The sequence below is a fragment of the Wolffia australiana genome, chromosome 2 (assembly GCF_029677425.1).
Source record: "Wolffia australiana isolate 7733 chromosome 2, ASM2967742v1".
NCBI classification, from domain to species: domain Eukaryota; kingdom Viridiplantae; phylum Streptophyta; class Magnoliopsida; order Alismatales; family Araceae; genus Wolffia; species Wolffia australiana.
This window is the reverse complement of record NC_135836.1, coordinates 17,826,919-17,845,327: the sequence shown is the minus strand read 5'-3', so window position 1 is coordinate 17,845,327 and position 18,409 is coordinate 17,826,919. Positions and strand designations below refer to the sequence as shown.

The 18,409-nt window shown below is 42.8% G+C and overlaps 2 protein-coding genes across 2 annotated transcripts; one reads left to right on the top strand and one right to left on the bottom strand.

Moving 5' to 3' along the window:
- Positions 1-14,102: 14,102 nt before the first annotated feature.
- Positions 14,103-14,575, bottom strand: LOC144716391 (putative long-chain-alcohol O-fatty-acyltransferase 7). Its single transcript, XM_078591502.1, has 2 exons — positions 14,493-14,575; positions 14,103-14,442 (listed from the first exon to the last, which is right to left on the bottom strand). Exons 1-2 carry the CDS (start codon positions 14,573-14,575, stop codon positions 14,103-14,105), a joined length of 423 nt encoding a protein of 140 aa, XP_078447628.1.
- A 1,080-nt stretch (positions 14,576-15,655) lies between these two features.
- Positions 15,656-16,648, top strand: LOC144716389 (uncharacterized). Its single transcript, XM_078591501.1, has one exon. It carries the CDS (start codon positions 15,656-15,658, stop codon positions 16,646-16,648), a length of 993 nt encoding a protein of 330 aa, XP_078447627.1.
- The last annotated feature ends 1,761 nt before the right edge of the window (positions 16,649-18,409 follow it).

Sequence of the window (18,409 nt, the reverse complement as noted above, 5' to 3'; positions counted from 1 at the left end):
TAAGGGAGTAGTAGAGGGTGAGAAAATAGAGGGAGAGATTGATCATTAAGTTAAAATTCAGCAGAGCGTGAGAGGGTGCAAGGGAGAGAGATAGAAACATATTTTAGCAGAAAATGAGAGAGAAAGGGGTCAGAGTTATATTAATAACGCAAAATTAAGCAATCCCACAAAGACTATCAGTAATTTGAAAAAATTCATATACCAAAAAAACACCTGAAATAAAAAGAAACAGAATTTGCAAACAACTGGATTAAAAGACTACTGAATTCATCATTTTACTTCCGGAAAACTCCAAAAAGTCTACAGTTTTCAAAAGAAGAGAGAAATATACAGTATGGGAGAAATATACAGTAAGTGTTAATGATCTAGGGTTGAGAGAGAAGAGAGGGGCGAGGGAGAATTGGAGATTGGAGAGTGGAAAATGGAGAATGAGAAGAGAGATGGAGGCTTAGAATTACAACAATGAATAAGAATCAAAGAGAATGTGGAGAAATAGATGTAAAAAAAGAAGAAGAATCGGCAATCGACAGCCTCCATCTTCATCGTGATTAAATAGACGAAAATTACAAAAATGTGGAAAATGCTGGAAGTCGAAATTACAGAAATTACAAAAACGTACCTGCGACTCTGCCGTCCGCCGATTCCACCGCTGCCGTCCTCTGCCGACACCACCGTCCACTCCCCGCCATCCGCCTACTCCACTTGGCCGCTGGCCGTTGCCCGCTGCGTTCAGCTCTCCCATTTGATTCAAAGCTTCGAAAAAAAAAATAGAGAGAGATTTCATAAGTCATAACTATAATGAAATTCGGTGCGGATATCAAAAATCGATATCCGCATCCGAGATCCGGTACCGTCATCTGTCCCCCTGAGACGAAGACAAATGCCGGTATCGGACGGATACCGGTATCGGATATCGGCACTATAGCAACCGATATCTGATACCAATATCCGGATATCGAAAAAAACGGATACCGGAAAATTCATTTCCGGTATCCAGTTCAGCATCCGTCCCGATACCAGCATCCGATACCGGCATTGGGACGGGCGAACACTAGTTAAAGCGTTGGCGCATCGATGATGGAGTAAAGAAAATAACCTTAAAACTGGAATAAGGTTATAATTTACTAACGCTGAAAAAGGCAGCCCGAAGTCACTGTAACAGTCCAAATAATTACAATCAAAATATCTGCATATATTTACACCGTCTTAAGGTCTGACGTCAGGTCTTTAGCAGAGAAAGATCAGTCCACTCACTAGAAAGCCTGAATCCGTAAATAGAGGGGCAACAACTAAAATGTATGCATATTCCATTAAGGGTTAATAGCACGGTACATCCCAAACCATGTCCAAAATCTGCGAGTTAACCTTAGCTTTTTTTTTGGCATGGTATATCCCAAACTCGCTAAGTCGACGGTGATATACCCCAGTGATCACGTGGAATCCATCGTGGCTGCCAGGTGGATCTCCGGGCAGATTTTGACCTGGCGAAACCCACCTAGCAGCCACGCTGGATTCCACGTCATAAGGGGATATGTCGACCTGCCGAGGGTTTAACTTAAAGAGAGAGAGGCATTACAGAGAGAGAGAAGGAGAGAGAGAGGTTCTAGATAGAGAAAGAGAGGTGTTCTAGAGAGAGAAAGAGAGGTGTTCTAGAGAGAGAGGCATTCTAGAGAGAGAGAAAGGGAGAGAGAGGCACTCTAGAGAGACCCGACTGAATCGAATCGCACGGGAGAGTGAGGCGTTCTTGAACAGAGACATAGACAGGGACAGAGGAGAAGGTTATCGGGGATCATCATAGATATTGGAGAGAGAGAAAGAGAGTGAGAGGGGGGGCTCCGCCAAGAGCTCGCGGGCCTCGGCGGCCAGCGGCAGAGGTGGTTTCGCCTCACTCTCCCGTGCGATTCGATTCGGTCGGGTATCTCTAAAGCGTCTCTCTCTCCCATTCTCTCTCTATAGAACGCCTCTCTCTCTAGAACACCTCTCTTTCTCTCTCTAGAACCTCTCTCTCTCCTTCTATCTCTCTAGACTGCCTCTCTCTCCCCTTCTCTCTCTCTAGAATGCCTCTCTCTCTCTTTAAGTTTAACCCTTGGCAGGTCGACACATCCCCTTATGACGTGGAATCCAACGTAGCTGCCAGGCGGGTTCCACCAGGTCAAAATCTGGCCGGAGATCCACCTGGCAGCCATGATGGATTCCACGTCATCACCGGGATATATCACCGTCGACTTAGCGAGTTTGGGATATACTGTGCCAAAAAAAAAAGCTAAGGTTAACTAGCAGATTTTGGACATGGTTTGGGATGTACCGTGCTATTTACCCTTCCATTAAATGCCTCTCGCTTGCAGCGCTTGCAATTCTGTCCTAAGTTTCCCATCTGTTCCACTTGCGTTTTTTTCACATGTCTGGTACGTTATATCTCTCTCTCTCTCTCTCTCTCTCCCCCGCATCTGTGCCTTTCTGTTTCTCTCTCCTCTCCCCTCTCATTGTCTCTCCATCTGCCTGAACGCCACTCTCTCTCTCTTTAAGCCCTTGACTGAAATTACACCATTATTTGTCTATTTAATTTATCAATTATTATTTATTAAACAATTTTAATTGTGACCTGATGTTTGACTTTTGGCATCGTGTTATAACTTTTACATAAATAACTGTGTGATAATCCTAAAAAAGTGTCAATTCAATATGAATTAAAGTTGTCTTTAGTATTTTGAGATACTTGTAAATTAATGTCAAAAAATTTTATTGTGAATTCTGTGGATCCATTTTTCCACAGGGAGACAGTTCTCTAAGAACAATACGAATTGACTTTTTATCAAAAATATCAAATAGCATGTCGAAAGAAAGAAATATTCGTAGGGAAAATTCTGTGTATAGAAAATTTACATCTTTTTTTATATTTTTTAATATTTACATCATAAATTCTGTAAATATATATCTTCCAGTGTTATCTTTTTAATGAAATTTCATGTGACAATACAACCCAATTGATGGTCGTAATGTAGATGCGGTGCATTGCTATTAGAGAGTGAGGATTTACAAAAAGCCAAATTTTGAACAGTCTAGAGATAGGCCACTGAATGGAATGGAATGCAATGGATGTTTGATCAGGAAGATTTAGGATATTTTCTGTGGAATTTAATATTGTACTTGAATGAAACGCAATGCTCCAAATCATCATAATCCTGTGACGTTAGGTACATACGATATATGCCTTGGTGTTTAAGAAGTAAACCAAATGTTTATAAAGAAACAATGCCACTTCCGGATTCATGGAAACTTTGACTCTAGAAGCAATTGATGTCCTTCCTTGCCAACTAGGTTGGGGTGATCTTCATAATGGAAATTGATGTGTTCAAGCCAAGCACACGCATTCCATATCTCATTCCATGTTCATAACTTATGTGATGCTTATAATGAAGTCCATGTATACATGACTATACATAGTGAATTATAATAAGATCGTAATACCAAGGTCGCCAGCCTTTAAGCATGTTTTCAACTTATTCCTATTTGAAGGATAGTCATGAAAGACATTGAAGTATCTGGATAAAATAACACTGTCTAGCATTACTCATGATGAATATGGCCGATATTGTAGTCATTTGTGTTGAGACAAGCTAATACCCTAAATTTGATATTTAGTTCAAGTAATTAGTGCAATGTTATGCATTTGATGATTTTAAAATAGGGTTGTTATCATAAATTTAAATGTTAATTAATTTTTCCAAGTAATTTCTCATTTTCCCCTAATTATCTGTTAATTTAAGAATTTTATGGAATTTAGCTACGCTTGGAATAATTCTATTTAAATGAAAGTGGCAGGTTTAAAATTTAATTTTAATTTTAATTAATGTGGGGATGAATTAGTAGGTTTTCTAGATTTTTCTAGAATTTTATCAAATTTTTAGGGACTTTATAAGGAAAAAATTAATTTATAAACCTATAACAAGATACATTTATAAGGAAAATAGGAGTTTTAAAGTAATTTCTAAAGTCGGAGGGACTTTTCTGAAATTATGTTGCAAATATGCCCTTAAAACATTTCTCGGTTGCGCACTACAGGCGTAAAAACCCAATAAACATATTTCCAGTGTTTTATTGAATTAACCGAAATATTTCTATGATTTTTTCTACGATATTTTAGGAAATATGGAGGAGGGAGAATATTGAGAGGCATACACATAATTTTTTTTCTGTTCGGTGTCTGATTGCGCGCGCCCATTTAATCAGGGATTTTTGATGTCGAACGTCGTGTAGGACGTCATACGATTGACACCACGTATGATGACTTGGTGCTGATAAAGGTATCAAACATCGACGGTGTCGTCATCCGACGGATGCAACCCTAACGTGTTATGTGACTACGACGTGATGTATGGGTATCGTGTGTGTTGTATGTGCAGGCTCTGACTCAAGGGAGGTGCCGAGCTCCGAGCTTGGACGAGGTCGCCAGGTGGCAGTGACGGTTGCCTCTTGAACCTCATTGGAGCGACGAAGGTGTCTACAACCGAAAGAGTCAATCCGTAGGGCTTGCACGTAACGGATGGTCTCGTCTGTACCGGTAAGATACTCAAGTACGTTGTAGTTTTCTCTCAAAACCTCTCTCACCTATCTAGCCTTAGCGCGGAGGAGTCAAGAGGATAATTTACTGTAAGTGGCACGATTAAACGAGCGACGGGAGAGGACGGCGTACCTCGTAGATATGGCTCATAGTGCAGAATTCGTCGACAGTCGGTTGTAGTCAAAACGGGTGAAGCGGAGAGGTGCCGTAGAGTGTACGGCGGAGGAGGAGGCGGCGGTGGAGCGACCAACGGTGATGCCGTGACTCAAGCCACATTGCCGAACCCCTCTAGGCAAACTGTGATAGTCAACCCAGGGAGGTTAATTGGCAATGGCGAGCGGCAATGATTGTTATCCCGCAAGGCGTTGGGGAATTCAGAGGCGTTCGGTGCTGTAGGCGGGCCAAACCGTCACGAGTGGCGACGCAGGCTTCTCGTGGGATTTCCCGTGGGCAGCCTTGGGCTCAGCAGCGGTAGACTCCTCGGCGGAGGGATAGAATCCAGTGGCTGGGGTTCAGCTTGAGCGTGCCCCAGCCATTGTCAACGCATTGACCCACCGAAGCAGCTGGCGTAACGACGGCAGCGTCGATTTCTCTAGGACGGCCGAATTCCTGGGTGGCCCGCACGAAAGGGGGGATCAACGTTCTCGTTGGGGTTCTCAAACCTGTAGAGATATCCACAGGAAAAATCCCGAGTTGTCGGTGCCGCAGTGAGAGGTTCAAGTTTCTCGACCGTCGCTACAGGTCGACGGAAGTGGCAAGTGGATTCACTGACTAGCGGGGTGAGAAGAACGACAATCTGGCCCTATCTTGGTCGACAATTGGGGATTCTGAACAGTCTATGACGTAATTACGGGATCGCGTCCCCTGGCTACAACTACAGGCAGTCCGGGGCGGGGCGCGACTGGTGTAGGCGGGAGTGGACTGGATGGCCGTCGGCCGTGAACCTTGGATGGCTATTCCATGGTGGAGGAGAAAACCAGGGCGGTCGAATAGAGTAGTGTGAGAGGAATTCCTCAGAATTTCCTTTCCTCTTTCAGATAGCTCCCTCCCTGGCTGCAGCACCGTTCTCCTCTTCCTCCCCCTTTTCTTTCTCTCTCGATGGAGGGGGGGTGAGACGAAGAACAAAAAAACACTTTCTTCTTTCTTAATTCCCGGTCTAAGGGATTCGGGCGCCCCCTCTTCCATTATAAAGGGGGGAAGGGATGGGCCATTAAGTAGGTCAACAAAAAGGTGGAAAGAAGGGGACCATTAGCGGGCCCTTACATAAATGGGCCCCCAATTATAAATTAAAGGGAAATAGAAATGAAAATAAAAGAAAAAGAAGAAGCAAGGACACAAGGGAGGGGGTCCAAAAATGACTAAGGATTCCTCCCTGTGTCAATGATGAAGAACGTATGGACACGTTGCAAACGAGACGAAAACACAACGGCAAGACGGGAAAACATAAAACACTAGAGAAAGAACGATGAAAACAATACGTGATAATCGAGAAATTTTCATTTGAGCTTCAACGACGGTGGTGGGCGGTGCGAACGACGTTGTCGACGATCTTTGTTGGCCTGCGCCATCAATTTTTCTGCAAAATTTTGGATATCGAATCGCCAATGCTACGTGGCATCATCTCGGCTATTGAAAAGGAATCTGATGTTTTCAATGCATTGCACGGAAATTCTTCCTTTAGGCGGTAAGTTCACCGTCCGGGCTGCCATACATAGCGCACGCTCACTAGGTGATGTGGCCAAATATGAGTGGGTAGTGTTATTAAAAACACAGGCAAAAGTATTTTCGCATTTTTTTATTACTCTTTTATTTCCAGGACAGGGTATGTGGTGCTTCGAAAGAGGAGGCGCCAAAGGTTTTTAAAATGGGCCAGAATCAGCGATCGACACGAAATTGTGTCTATAAAAAAAAAATTACTTAAAATTGTTCCAATGGCTCAGGTTGGTCAATTTTCATTTATGAATAACTTTTGATCCTGAAGTCAGATTGAGGTTAAATTTTTATGGATTTGCTCGTCTCAACCTCCTCTTTTTATCTCTTTGGGTTCAGATCAAGCTCACATCTATGGATAAAAACTAACTACTAATTGGGGGGTCAAATGGTAATTTTACCATTTATCCTAAGTATAAAAGCCGACTTTCGGGTCGAGGAGGTCATTATAGAAGGGACTCTTTCACAATTGCAAAACAGAGAGGAGAACAACTCTGAATCAACCCTATCTGGTACTTTTTATTTTATTGTATTTGAAGTTTTAATGTAATTTAGATGATTTGTGAAAAAGCAAAAATCGGTGTGTTAATTTTGTGTCGTCGTTTCTATTTTTTCTTTAATCAAATAGTTTTTTCATGTACAATCTTACTTAGGAATGTATAGTTGTGAGTATGGTCGTCTCCATAGGGACTGGCCTTTAGGGATGATTGATGTCGGACGTCGACAAAGGCATCGTCCGACGGGTAAATTTATTAAGTGAATGTAACTACGTAATGCAATGAAACCCTAGATAAGAGTACGTGCAGGTCCGATTTGTTGGTTTCGCTGAGTTCCGAGCTCTGGGGCGGGCCCACCAAGATAATGGAGTGAACAATCATTACTCTGAGATTTGTCATTACCTGTTTTTATAGATTCAATCATTACTCTGAGAATGCTTCTCCATCAACTTATCGAATACTTTCTCACCTTCTTATAAATTTTCATTAGTTTACTTGAAATTATTAACTAAAGTCTTTCGAAGTTTTTATTCCTTCAAAATATTTACTTTAAGCTAAATTTATTTATTAAAAAGTATAAATTGGGAATTCAGTTTTCACTGCCGGCTTTTTATGGATTGAATCCTTGCTCCCAATATGCCTCCTTCTAAATTCATCAAAATTTTGCATGAATCAATGTGGTACATTACCTTCCTTTGTTGGAACTGTGAAAGCCCCATTCCATCAATGGGCTTTTCAGCCAAAATACATCAATCTATGTAATCTGATAAACAACATAACTGGATCTCCGAATAGTGAGGATTTCCATAAGATTTAATTTGACATGATCTAGTGGATCACAAAAATAGAAATAGGTCAAAATGAGAAACAAAAGAATCTAATCATCAATCCAGGAAGGATTCCAACACTTAAAAATCTTATGCAGAAAAGAATTGTGAGTAAAAATATTATCAAAAGCATACAGCTAAGGAGCAAACTCATTGATGACACTATTAGAGAGTCATCACAATTCTCATTACTAAAGGGAAATCATCTTTTTCATTAAACTCAGGTTTTCTGAAGATAGCTATTATTGTTGTTTATGTGAAAGAGTCATTGTCATGAGAGGAGAGTCCTCATCAACATCGTTAAATTTGAGTCTTTGTCTGTATAGTCATCCCTTTAGTCATTGCCTAAGGAGAGAACTAGTTAAAATTACATGCAAATCAGCATACATCACCAGTGACATTTATAAATCACTTTGTATCATTTTTATTGGTAAAATCAGAAGCAAATCTGATAATTACTGGAAAGGTTTGATTAAATTATTTATATGCTTAGACAATAATATAACATCGAGGCAATGATCCTAGAAAAAAGGAACTGGGTCATTGAAACTCCACAAAGGTAAGGTTCAAAATTCCCGAATTATTGAGGATAAGAAGGATCTACAATTATATCATGTGCCATGGGAAATATCAAACATAATGGAGAAAGTTATCAATGGTGAGGATGTGTATGAGCCAGAGGATGTGGATGAGGACATAGTAGGAGTAATGTAAATTAAAAAGCTGACTGAAACTGTTGATTAGAGTCTTTAGTTAACTTTATGTTTCATTTATCTTTCTTCGTTAGTACTCTAACTGGGATATATATTATGAGTAACCCATAGCATTTGTGTGTAGGTGGGCCACAGCTATAAGTGGCACTTGAGAATATGTCTAGGTACATGGGTGTACCAATCTCTGTAAGTGGTCGGTATATAGTCTAGCGTGGTGAAAGGTGATGTGTGAGTTTTTGGTTTGTTTAACATTAGGTGCAAAGGTCTCTCTGAATCTAGAAAATAGAAGAACATCAGCAGCAGAGGAGGAAGAAATCTCGCCCTTGTCTAACATGGTATTAGAGCAGGTTTTTTTGGATATAAGTCTGAACTTTGCAATATATGCAATCTCTAAGGCTGGTATTATCCTCTTTGTTTTCTTCACAATGATGACGCGAAGACGTGAAGTGGCTGAAAATGATGTCTCGAGCATTCTTGTTGCATTACCTTGTTGATAATCATCATTTTCCTCTGGATTAATTGACATCCAAATATGTTTCTACAAGTGGTTATTCGGAACATGGATGTGGAGAGGAAGGAAATGAGAATCTAGATAATGAGGAGAGATAATATATTTTAGAGGGAGAAAATCCAAAGGGATGCTTTGATGAGAGAGACAGAGAGAGAAAGTGTTGATAGAGAGGAGAGAATTACTTAGTGAGATTAGTGAAAGAAGATGGCTCAGATTGTACAGAGAAACTATAGGAGGGAGAAAAGAGGAAAAAAATCAGAAGAGTTAGGGAAAAGTGACAGAAGGTTGTTATAGGAGGAGGAAATATATAGGTGGAAGTAAGGCCCATGGATGGATGGTAAACCAAATGGGACAGAATCCAATCATTCATCAGTCATCCATCATAACCTCTGAATGTTTACCGAATGAAATCCCTTATCACATACCATCCCACCATGTTCCATCATTCAGTTCCATCTGAAGATTGATGCTTCGCCATTAAATTTCATCATCAAATATAGGGGTGATGTTTTGATGAATTTCAGTAATAATGTACTAATGACGTGTTTTGTGATTAATCTTATAACTAGGACAAACGGAATCAATAATGAATGTGAACTAGCAAATCCTCTTTAGAAGGGTTATCCATAACTTATGCTAATATTAGCATTATAGAATTTCTTCTCCTTATTACCCTCGAAGGAAAATAGCCGCTATGTAGAGAATGCAGGGACATTTTTGGTACCAGAGAAAAGATTTGAAATGAAAGAAACAAAAAGGGAAAAGGGGGCATTTTTCAGGCGATAATGTGTGGAGATAAAAACTTCTTTTTCTTCCAAGCAGCGTGAAATTTGAAAAAGTGACAGCCATTGCAAAAGCAATAGTGAAGAAATTGTCTTGTTCTGGTATGGTGAATCTCGAAGGGAAGACTGCAATCTGCATCGTGACGGGTCTTGTGTCTTGAGTCTGCATTCCACTGAATGAGAAACATGGTGGGATGATATGTGATAAGGGATTTCATTTGGTAAACATTCAGAGGTTATGATGGATGACTAATGAATGATTGGATTTTGTCCCATTTGGCTTACCATCCATCCATGGGCCTTACTTCCACCTATATATTTCCTCCTCCTATAACAACCTTCAGTCACTTTTCCCTAACTCTTCTGATTTTTTTCCTCTTTTTCTCCCTCCTATAGTTTCTCTGTACAATCTGAGCCATCTTCTTTCACTAATCTCACTAAGTAATTCTCTCCTCTCTGTCGACACTTTCTGATCAACAAATCAATAGACACTGCTCATCCATTTTTCATGCTAGATTCTGCATAAGTCAGATCTATAGAAGAAGACATCTTAAGGTGCAGAAACATCAACAAATTACAAAGCTCTAAGTGGTGTGGGCTAGAAGGAGTTGAAGGGATGAGTGACTTTGTGAAGGCTAAGGGGGCCCGAGACTACTCTCCATCTCGATTCTTAGTTAGGTGATATCCGTGTATCCCTATTACCAAGTTGTTTTAGCTGGGGCAGTTAAAGAACTTGGTTAGGGATTGATTGTAAATTCTGACAGGATATCTCGGGACAGGAGTAAGGGAATAGCCCTAACCTGTATAAAAATACCGTGCATTGTCCCTCACTTCCTCTAAAGCCTAAGTAGTGTCAGAGATATCTACATAAAAACACATTACTAGAGGGTAAAGAAGATTCAGAAAAGAAATTGAACAAGGGTAGAGCCTACCCCCCCCTCTTAGGCTATCTCTAGCAACTTAAATCAACACCATCATCAAATACGACTCAGTTCCTCCAATTTTAAATCAAGATAGTGTCTGATTCATCATATGTTCAGTCTAACTGCTAATATGGGATTGGAACAAAACAAAAATTCGTCTAATGGATGAATAAACATAAGCCCCTTCAATCATGTACCCTCTTTTTTCAAACTATTATCCGTAATCTTTCCATGATCGTTACGTGGTCAAATCCTAAGCTATGAACAACAACTCTCGGATCAAACGTGTGCCGACCTCAACGCTTAGGCAAAAACATTGAACAACCTTTGCTTGTGTAGTGGAAGTCGCTTGCAAAAACTTTAGATTGCTTGGAGTTTAAAAGGAGAAGCTAGGGCAAGGCCCCATATATGAATTGGGTCATTGTTATCATAAAAGGACAATATTATTTCATAGTCATAGCCATTACATGGGGGAAGACCAAGGATGATACTGAAGTAACGAGATTAGGCGTAACACGCGCTTGAGTAGTGGCGCTCCTTTGCCTTCACAACCTCATCCCTAAGCACACACCTGCCAACTACTGGGTTCTATGCTTTAGTTTGGCCATGGAAAAACACGTTCCATGGATGCGGAAGCATGGTTGATCGATTCTCCATTGATCTATAAAACAAAACCTTGCTAGCACCTTTTGGGGAACTCAGTCCACCCTTGACTCTGCCGCTCTGAGATCGTTCTGAAGCCGTTCACACGTCCGGCCTCTAGAAGTATCCACGCGATCACTCGGCACTTGGATCTCCACATCTTCTTCCTCAACTCTTCTTAGAAATCTAGAGGATCTCCTCACCATGAAGACACTCTTCCTTGGATGAGTGGAGAAGAGAGTGGAGAGGGGGAGAGGCTCTCAAATGAGGCTTGCATGGGTGCTTCAAATGAGACCCCTTTCCCTCTTTATATTTCACTTAAGGTTTTTCCCAAAAATCCCCCAAAGTAAAATATATCCACCAATGCCCTTATGACCTTGTGCGTGTGACCCTCTAGGCCCATGTATTGTTCTAGTTAATAACTTTAATGGCCTAATAAAATTTATTGACCAACCTTATTAATTAACTATATCAACATATAGATTAATTAAATAATGATCGATTTAACCTAGTCGATAGGTTAAGTTTCTAGCTTGTGGGATGCCAAGCTACACCTCGTGCTCTAGAAGATGCCGAGTAGTCTCGAACTCTCTCATGGAACCTTTACCATCATCGGTTACCGTATATGTATAATCCATTATCCGCGCGAGACTCTCGAACGACTTGGAGTATGGTTTATCATCAAACTCTGATCTGTCATTCAATTAGTACTGATGCGTAACGGGGATCATTGGAGAACGTCTTCTCCAATATCCTCACTACCCAGGCCAGGGATTTTTCTGCATCATCTTCCTTCAGTCAATCTCCTCTTGTACCGAGGGCGGATGATCCCATCTTGACCACTCAATCATCTCCGTAAGCTTCTTACTACATCCAATTTATAACTTATTTGAATCCCATGATAAGAGGCTCGTAAGTCATAGTCAAAATGTAGTCATCCACTCATGAGATGTCCTTTGTGTCTCAGGTCAGTGGATCACTTATACAACCTTGACTTGAATCAACCTAATTGACGTTTAGGTATAATACCATTTAGGGATTCATACGGACCAATTCAGCGAACTCTTTCTCCAAAGAGCACCCACTTTTTGTCCTTAGTGTCGCCACACTAATAGCCATAGGATCAACTATACTTATCGAATAAGTAGAGTCAGCTAGTGCTATTCTATCCGGATAATTCGATGTTAGTCTTGACTATCCTCGAATAGGAATATTTAGAATACATGTTTAAAAACCAGTGATCACTGTATTATGATCTCATCATAATTAACTAAGTCATTGCACATATTCATGGACTTCATTATAAACATCACACAGATTAATAATGAACGTAAATATGGTAGTGTGATTGGCTTGACGGCCACATAATATCCATCATCAGCACCACTACTACAAGTGTGCCCTCGCGCCAAGCATGGCGCGCCATGGGTCATAGTTCTTAGTGCACCAGCCATTCCATCCCAGCCTTCACAATCCACGCGCCACCAGCACTCGTGCTAACACCACCACAGTCGGTCTGCATTGGCACCGCCGTGCTCGTCACCCCAAGCCTTGGCACTATGCGTCACACCACTACCCATAGGGCTGCCACACGCCCCGCAGTCATCTCAGTGCTCTCTACACCAATGTTTTAGTCTCTTAGCGTAATCTCTCCCTCCTCACGCCCCCCCCCACACATAACACACATAGCCCACGCGGCTTACACATGCGCATCTGCTCTCAAGCAGCTTCCGCGTGCAGTGCCAACGCCTTTGATGCCCACTTTGCATATCCCGCGTGCGCATGATGCTTGGTGTCTATGCATGCGCGTCCTCGATAGCCTGTCTGTGCAGTGCGCGTGACTGCCCTTATCCGCCGTGCTTGTGCATCAACAAGCACAAGCACCTAATGGGCATCGGCTTTAAAATCAAGGTCTGGTGTCGCCACTTATGATTCTTAAGGAATTGACCCCCTATTCTGAGTCCAAGTACAAGGATGTGTCTTCACAATTAGCACGCACATATGTCTGTAGGGATGCCGCCTACTTTGGGGCATTACAATGAGCCATAGGTGGTGATAATTAGTGTAAGTCTGTATGTCTATTCAATATCTGCCCGGTATCTGATATTGGAAAACTGATATCTGATATGTGGGTGAAATAGATATAATTCAAATATCAGATATTCAATGCCAAACAGATGTTGAATATCCACCCAATCCCCTATATCGGAAAAAATATCAAAGGAGTCACGACATTGCAGATCCTAGTAGTGGATATTGGATATCAGAGTTGGGTATTTGGATATCTGATGTTACATATGCTAAAAATCAGTATCCAGATATCAGTATCCAATAATCTGACTAGGCTTGGAAATTAGGAATGCGAGTCCGTTTTTGGCTAGGTTAGGCTAATAAATATCGGATGTCATTTTTTTCAACCTTTCAAGCTAAACTTGAATATTGACTAAATCTATTATTCAATTGAAATATAAAATATATTTAAATTTATATGTACGACGATAAAAAAATACATCCCACACCAATATAGAATATCGTCATCCATTTCTGATATGCAATACAGCATCTGTCCCCATATCCATTTCTGACATATGATGACATCATGATGGATAATTGTATTGGATATCTGACCTGTAGCAACCGATATCAGGAAAGATGGATGCCAGATGTCCCATTTCTGATATGCAATACAGCATCTGTCCCCATAACGTCATCTGTATTGGGCTCGGGCCAGGCGAACTCTAGTAGTAAGTAGTAACAAAAGGGAGAGAGAGACAGAGAGAGAGAGAGAGAGAGAGAAGAAGAGAAAAATCAATGAAAACAAGAAGAAGAAGAAGAAATGGGATGATAGAAGGGATACAGGCTTCTAATAGGCCTCAAATGGACACACAACAATGACTCACATGTGTTAAACATCCCATCAATCTCGCTCACAACACCTAGGTTTCAGCAACTCCTTTCAAGAGCAAGAAGAGATCATCCGTTTCCTTCCCAGGAGCCCTCACTGTCGGCGGCATGAACAACCACCAAGAAGTCCCCAATACAAACCCAAGTGTCAACGGCACCGTTAGTGCCGGTTGCAGAGGCCTCATTCCCCGCATACTCCACTGCTTCTTTGCCGATATATCTGCCGTCGTGCAGATCCCGTGGAGCACGAAGAACAACCCAACCTCTCCTGTCGACGGCTCGAGGGACATGTAAAAGAAGATAACATCATGCATGAGTCCAAAAAGAAGAACGACGCCATCACTGCTGCCGTACTTCCCCACAAGCTTTGGACTGGATCATACATGTCGGAACGCATGATGTTTGAGCCCACTAGATTCCACCATCTTCCCCAGAAATCCTGAAGATAAGAAGACAAGTGCGGCGCGGCGAACTTTGGTTCAAGATCTGTGCCTGGAGGTAGCATCGCTCATGTCATGATTGCAATGCTCGCGAGGAATAGATCAAGCCCAACGTATAAGAAGAGGGAGTGGAGAGCGACGGCAACCCAGCGATGGAACTGCAGCCTTTTGGAATAGAGAGACGCAACCAAGGCCAAGAGGAGAACTTTAGTCACAAATCCGGCGATAGAAAGCCTTAGAGAAATTGTGGTTTGAGGGGAGACAGGTTTTCGTTTGACGATAATGGGGAGAGAGGCTATCGCTATGAAAGCTGCCAGTGATAGACTATCTAATGGCCGGCTGGGATGGAGGGGTCCTCTTGAAGGAGTTGGCCCAGCCTCACCGGAGCTCTCCGATTTCGCCGGCTTCGGCGAAATTCTCTGTGGAACGAACATTTGGGGATTCTATGTTTTTCTGGCAGTTATGTTTCTTTTTTCAGGTTGATCTCCACCGTCCATCGCGAGGAGTTATAACGGCGGAGATGCATCCACATCAGACTTGCTTGCCAGGACACCTGCTGGTGGTTATGTTGCCCTCTCTCTCCTTGTCTGATTGGCTCACTATATAAGAGCCTCTACCTGCTCGATGAAATGTGCGCAGAATGATTTCTTGTTACGTGTTCTCGATTTCTTGTTTCTTATGGAGCGATTTCTTTTCTTTGCCATTTTCGGAAGTTCTTGAGGTGATTACGAGTTCAAGGCGCCAACAAGTGGTATCAGAGCCACTCGATTCGGTGGATCGTGCAGCTGGTGAAGAAGACCGGCGAGGCGAGTTCGTACGGCGAGCCTAGGGGGGAGATGGTGCTGCCAGCGCCATCCCTCAAGCTCTCCAAGACCAACTATCGTGTGTGGTCGATGAATATGGAGGTATTTCTTGACTCACACGATCTATTGCAAGCAATCGAATCAGACTCCGTGCCGAAGAAGAAGGATTGCTCCACTCTCTCGGCTATCTTCTCGGCCGTGCCAAAAGACCTGATGATTGTCCTTGACGCGAAGAAGATTGCCGAGCAGAATTGGGACATTCTTCGTTCGCGGAATTCGGGCATGGATTGAGTGATTCAATCCCACGTCCAGAGCCTCAAGCGCGAGTATGAAATTCTCGCGATGGACAAGAGTGACAGTGTGATGGATTTTGCGACGAAATTCACCACAATCGTCTCCGATCTACAACGGCTCGGGGAGACATTGTCTGTGATGGACGTTGTCACTTGGTTTTTGCGTGCTACTCCAGCAAAATTTGACCCGCTGACGCTATCCCTGAAGCAGTATGGAGACTTGTCGAAGATCACCTTGGATGAGGTAATTGGCTCGCTCTCCATCCATGAGCTGCGGCTCAAGGAGCGTGAAGCTCGGGAGGAGGAGCAGGCACTACTTGCCCGCGCACTCAGCAAGACTACACTTACAGCTGAGGCATCTTCATCCCGAGGCAGAGGACGCGGTCGTGGCCGTTGTGGACGCCGAGGCAAAGGCTGTGGTCGCAGCCGAACTCCTCCTGCTGATGAAGGAAAAGTGCAATACGATAAGTCACAGATCTCATGCTACAACGGCCAGAAATTTGGGCATTTTGCGTATGAATGCCGTAGTGCAAAGAAGGAGAGGTCAGAGCAAGCTTATGTGGTAGAGGTCACTGACAAGCCGGATTCTACATTACTCATGGTTATTACTGGTGAAGCCTGTGATGTCTTGCTCCAAGGCTCAGCCGCCGAGCCCTCTGATCCTGACTTATGGTATCTTGACACTGGGGCCACTAATCACATGTCAGGTAATCGAAGCTTCTTTGCAGATCTCGATGGAGAGGCATCCGGAATTGTCAAATTCGGCGACAATTCAACAGTCCAAATAGCTGGCAGAGGCACTATACATGTTAATTGGGGTGATGGACATATTGTGAAACTCGGTAAGGCACTCTATGTACCGAAATTATGTGCTAACATCCTTAGTTTGGGCAGGCTTCATGAAGAGGGGTGTCGGATGGTCATGTATGGAGGTTCCTTGACCATATTTGATCAAGATGGAGAAGTGTTTGCAGAGGTCAAACGCACTGAAGGTCGGCTGTACCTTCACAAACTTCATGTTGTTGATCAGTGTTTGGTCTAGAAAGATGCTGATGAACAGAGCTGGCTCTGGCATTCTAGATTTGGCCACTTGAACTTCCACAGCCTCAGAGAATTGAGTTCGAACCAGTTAGTCGAGGGTCTTCCACTCACTCAAGTGCCCACTCATGTGTGCATCCACTGCCTAGCAGGCAAGAAAAGTCGACACTCCTTCCCCACCTCGAGTGAATTTCGGGCTGCCCAGCCCTTAGCGCTCATCTATGCAGACTTATGTGGCCCGATAGATCTACCCACATTAGGGGGAAGTCACTTCTTTCTCCTAATCATTGATGATTGCTCGAGGTTAATGTGGGTGGCTCCGCTCAAGCACAAGTCAGAAGCCTTAAGTGCATTCAAGAAATTAAAGGCTCTAGCTGAAGCAGAGAAGGATCTAAAAATCAAATGTCTCCGGACTGATAGAGGAGGTGAGTTCAATTTCGATGAATTCTCTGATTTTTGTGATTTCAAGGCACTAAGAGGCAGTTGACTGCTCCTTATTCTCCTCAGCAAAACGGCATTGTTGAGAGGAAGAATAGGACAGTCATGGGCATGGTGAGGAGCATGCTGAAGTCGAAGGATCTGCCTAAAGAGCTTTGGGGAGAGGCAGTGAGCACTGCGGTCTACCTTTTAAATCGCTCACCTACAAAAAGTCTTCAGGGTAGCACACCATATGAGAAGTGGACCGGCAGAAGACCAAGCGTTGACCACCTGAGAGTCTTTGGACCCTTGCTCATGTGAAGGCCACAAGAGGAAATCATAAGAAGCTAGATGATAGAAGTCATCCTATGGTTTTTATCGGGTATGAAGTTGGGACTAAGGGTTATCGGTGCTTTGACCCGGTCAACTCCAAGGTGCATATTACTCGTGATGCAATTTTTTATGAGAATGGTAAATGGATGTGGAACAGTCAAGGTGAGAATGATCGAGTACTTACCTTCTATCCTCAGCTATCTTCAAAGGCTGGTGACTTAGAGCAAATATCCCAGTTAGAGTCGGTTGACTCGGTCAACCCTACACTACCCGATGATGAAGAAATGACTGAAGTGCAACAACCTGTGGGTGAATCGGTGGTATCTTCCCACACTGAGTCACAGACAAGTCATCCTCCTCTGTACATACCTCTTGCTCAGATATATGCTAATACTTACTCACCTTTGAATGTGGATGAAAACTGCCTGCTCATCCAAGAAGAACCTGTGAGTTTCTAGGAAGCCGTAAAGGCAGAGGAGTGGAGGAATGCTATGAAGGAGGAGATGGAATCAAGTGACAAGAATCTGACCTGGGAGCTGGTGCATCCTCAAGTCCATTGCAAGCCAATTAGGCTGAAATGGCTCTACAAGCTGAAAAAGAATGAACAAGGGGAGATTATCCGTCACAAAGCAAGGCTGGTTGTGAAAGGTTATTCTCAGAGGCAGGGCATTGACTTTGATGAGGTCTTTGCTCCAGTGGTTTGATTTGAGTCAATTCGACTCCTAATTGCCCTTGCTGCTGAAAAGAGGTGGGATTTGCACCATCTTGATGTGAAATCTGCATTTCTCCATGGCACGGTGGAGGAGGAGCTTTACGTGCGACAACCCGAAGGCTTTGTGGTAAAGGGAGAAGAGGGAAAGGTGCTGAGAGTGAGGAAGGCCTTATATGGGCTAAAGCAAGCGCCACGTGCCTGATATTACAAGCTTCATACTACCCTCAAGTCGCTTGGATTTTCCCGGAGTAAACATGAACAAGGTGTATATCACAAGATGGGCTCCGATACATCACTAATCCT

Excerpts from the sequence above, each read along its gene's own strand:
- LOC144716389 (XM_078591501.1), top strand. The coding sequence starts at position 15,656 with ATGGACAAGAGTGACAGTGTGATGGATTTTGCGACGAAATTCACCACA.
- LOC144716391 (XM_078591502.1), bottom strand. The coding sequence starts at position 14,575 with ATGCTACCTCCAGGCACAGATCTTGAACCAAAGTTCGCCGCGCCGCAC. Across the intron at positions 14,443-14,492 it reads CAGGATTTCTGGGGAAGATG|TCCAAAGCTTGTGGGGAAGT; the intron begins GTGGAATCTAGT and ends TGTATGATCCAG.